The sequence below is a fragment of the Salvelinus namaycush genome, chromosome 16 (genome assembly GCF_016432855.1).
Source record: "Salvelinus namaycush isolate Seneca chromosome 16, SaNama_1.0, whole genome shotgun sequence".
Taxonomy (NCBI): Eukaryota; Metazoa; Chordata; class Actinopteri; order Salmoniformes; family Salmonidae; genus Salvelinus; species Salvelinus namaycush.
In genome coordinates this window covers 21,583,932-21,586,547 of record NC_052322.1, presented here as the reverse complement: position 1 = coordinate 21,586,547, position 2,616 = coordinate 21,583,932, and the positions used below count along the sequence as shown (strand labels likewise).

Sequence of the window (2,616 nt, the reverse complement as noted above, 5' to 3'; positions counted from 1 at the left end):
ATGAGCAGCAACACGGTTGTGGTGAGTGGAGTGCGGAGGCTGAGCACCATCTCAGAGCACGAACCAGACAAGGTAGATACTGACCTCAGCTCTCAGGATCCCATGGGAGGCCGGGAGTGGGGCGGATCCAGTTTCTCACTGTGTTCCAACAAGCACATCAACAACAGTAGCGACCGCTTCTCCTCCTTCGAATCCCATCAGCCTGACGCCGGGGGTATTGTTGCTCCTCCTTTCTGGAAACTAAGCTTCAATGGTGGATTTTGTCTAGAGTGTAATTCAATTATCGTAACGATTTCAAGTCTGACAAGTTGAAAAGCCAGAAATATAACAACCATTGTTGATAATGCAGTATCATCTGTATAGTCATAAAAACATTTGGGCTCTACTAGTACTTACATCTGCAGCCTTCCTCTAGGGTGATGTAACATCAAATCAAATTGTATTTGTCACATGCGCCGAATACAACAGGACCTTACTGTGAAATGCTTACATACAAGCACTTAACCCACAACGCAGTTCAAGAAATAGTATTTAGAAAATGTTTACTAAATAAACTAAAGTATAAAATAAAAATTAACACGATAAAATAACAATAACGAGGCTATATACAGGGGGTACCGGTACTGAGTCAATGTGGAGGAGTACAGGTTAGTCACAGTAAAGTAGGTAGGGGTAAAGTGACTATGCATAGGTAATAAACAGCGAGTAGATGCAGTGTAAAAACAAATTGGGGGGGGGGTCAATGTAAATAGTCCAGGTGGCCATTTGATTAATTGTTCAGCAGTCTTATGGCTTGGGTGTAGAAGCTGCCAAGGAGCCTTTTGGACCTAGACTTAACGATCCGGTACCGCCTGCCGTGTGGTAGCAACTGTTTCACTGATTTAATATTTCTCTCCCTGTCCCCAGATGATTGTGCTGCCATTCTGCTGGCCTGCCTTTACTGCCGGTTCTATGACATCGTAGTCATGGTGCCAGACACATGTGAGAGAGCTGTAAGCCGCTGTTTCCCCTCGTTCAAATACCTCAACGCGTCCAGGGAGCAGGAGCGGGGCAGTGGCTGGTGCAACTGCAACGTAGAACTGGACTGCAGCTGCTGCAACTCCTGTCAAGAGGGAGCCGAGTTACTGGAACTCGCCATGGAGATCTCTGAAGTCTGCTACCGATGAAAAGATCCCCTCAATCAAATTACTCCTTTTGATATGAAGGCCTAAAAGGACTAAAAATACACCTTGTCAATGTTTGTTCTATCAAAATATCAGTAACTAGAGTTGTCCCATTTCTTAGTTTCAGAGGGAACATGAATATGTTTACAAAGATGGACAGTATGGCTAAAGAGAGTGTTAACAGGTGTAGAGTGCTTAATAATGATCCCCCTATTGAGCCCCATTAAATATTAACCACCAAAACGCTCCATTCCGCAAACGCTTCAGTTCTGTAACCATGAACAGAAATAAACAGATTGTGCCTAAAAACACCTGCTTCTTTCATGATTGATTTTTCAGCCTTAAACCTGTCACATAAACAGCCAACAACATTGATGACTATATTTGGTTTCATTCCCACCCCCCTAGTTACAAGGGGAGGAGTGACCGAGTGCACACTACAGGAGAAAGGTAGAGAATTGGGACGCACTGCATATCCTTCCAAAATGACAGAACCAACTGTATCCCACTCAGTAAATACTCAGGTCATAAAATCACATGAAAACTCTGATAGTGACACGAGCCAACAAACAGAGTACAGCCTGCTGCAAGTGAACGGGGCATGGAGCAGACAGACTGGTGGACAGACTCAGAAGGAGGGACGGTTATCAGCTGCTAAAATGTGAGTAGTAGGTTATACTTTGTATTTACATTTTGTATATTTTTTGAGGAAAGATTTAACACGTCTCATAAGCATGACAGATCATCTTGCTGAATGGCAGTGTAAAAAAAAGGGGAGTATACTTCTGGTTCCAAATCTTAGGAATCAAATTAGTTAATACTTTGATTAATGTTGATTTAAACAATATATGTTATTTTAGAAGAGGGAATATTTTCATCTCATAAGATTTTTTATATTTGTTGCCTCAATGTGGGTCAGAGGTCCTTTTCATAAATGACTCAGTTAACTGGAAGACATGGGATATCTTTCTATTTTGGGCACAGCTGACATTTCAGCTTGTTTAACCGTTGGTGTACAGTAGACTAGTAGACCACATTTCAGCTTGTTTAACCGTCGGTGTACAGTAGACTAGTAGACCACATTTCAGCTTGTTTAACCGTCGGTGTACAGTAGACTAGTAGACCACCAGTAGAAAAGCTGTTTAACAGTTTGTAATTTTGTCTGTACACTTTACTTTGCATCCCAACTAACCTACTGGGAGTCTATGTTCTTGTTGACAGTGTAAGTGTCATAAGTGTGCATTAAAGACTTTAGATGTTAAGTGCGTATTTATAGAAAAGTTTGTGGTCATACGCACATCTTTAACTTAGGTGCTGGGCTAAGGAAGGCCCGCTCACTGTTTATGCCCCCAATTCACTACTTTATTAACAACAATCTTCGACCAAGGTAAAGACAGTTTCAGGTGGATATTCAAGGGATATTCGCGCTTTCAAACCTCAATAGCTTTCAAAT

At 41.9% G+C, this 2,616-nt stretch overlaps 1 protein-coding gene across 1 annotated transcript; it reads left to right on the top strand.

Annotated features, from left to right (window-relative positions):
* LOC120061567 (myoD family inhibitor domain-containing protein 2-like) lies at positions 1-1,166 on the top strand. Its single transcript, XM_039011478.1, has 2 exons — positions 1-214; positions 907-1,166. Exons 1-2 carry the CDS (start codon positions 1-3, stop codon positions 1,164-1,166), a joined length of 474 nt encoding a protein of 157 aa, XP_038867406.1.
* The last annotated feature ends 1,450 nt before the right edge of the window (positions 1,167-2,616 follow it).

Coding starts and splice junctions, on each gene's coding strand:
- LOC120061567 (XM_039011478.1), top strand. CDS start 1: ATGAGCAGCAACACGGTTGTGGTGAGTGGAGTGCGGAGGCTGAGCACC. Junction 215..906: donor CCATCAGCCTGACGCCGGGG/GTATTGTTGCTC, acceptor CCCTGTCCCCAG/ATGATTGTGCTGCCATTCTG.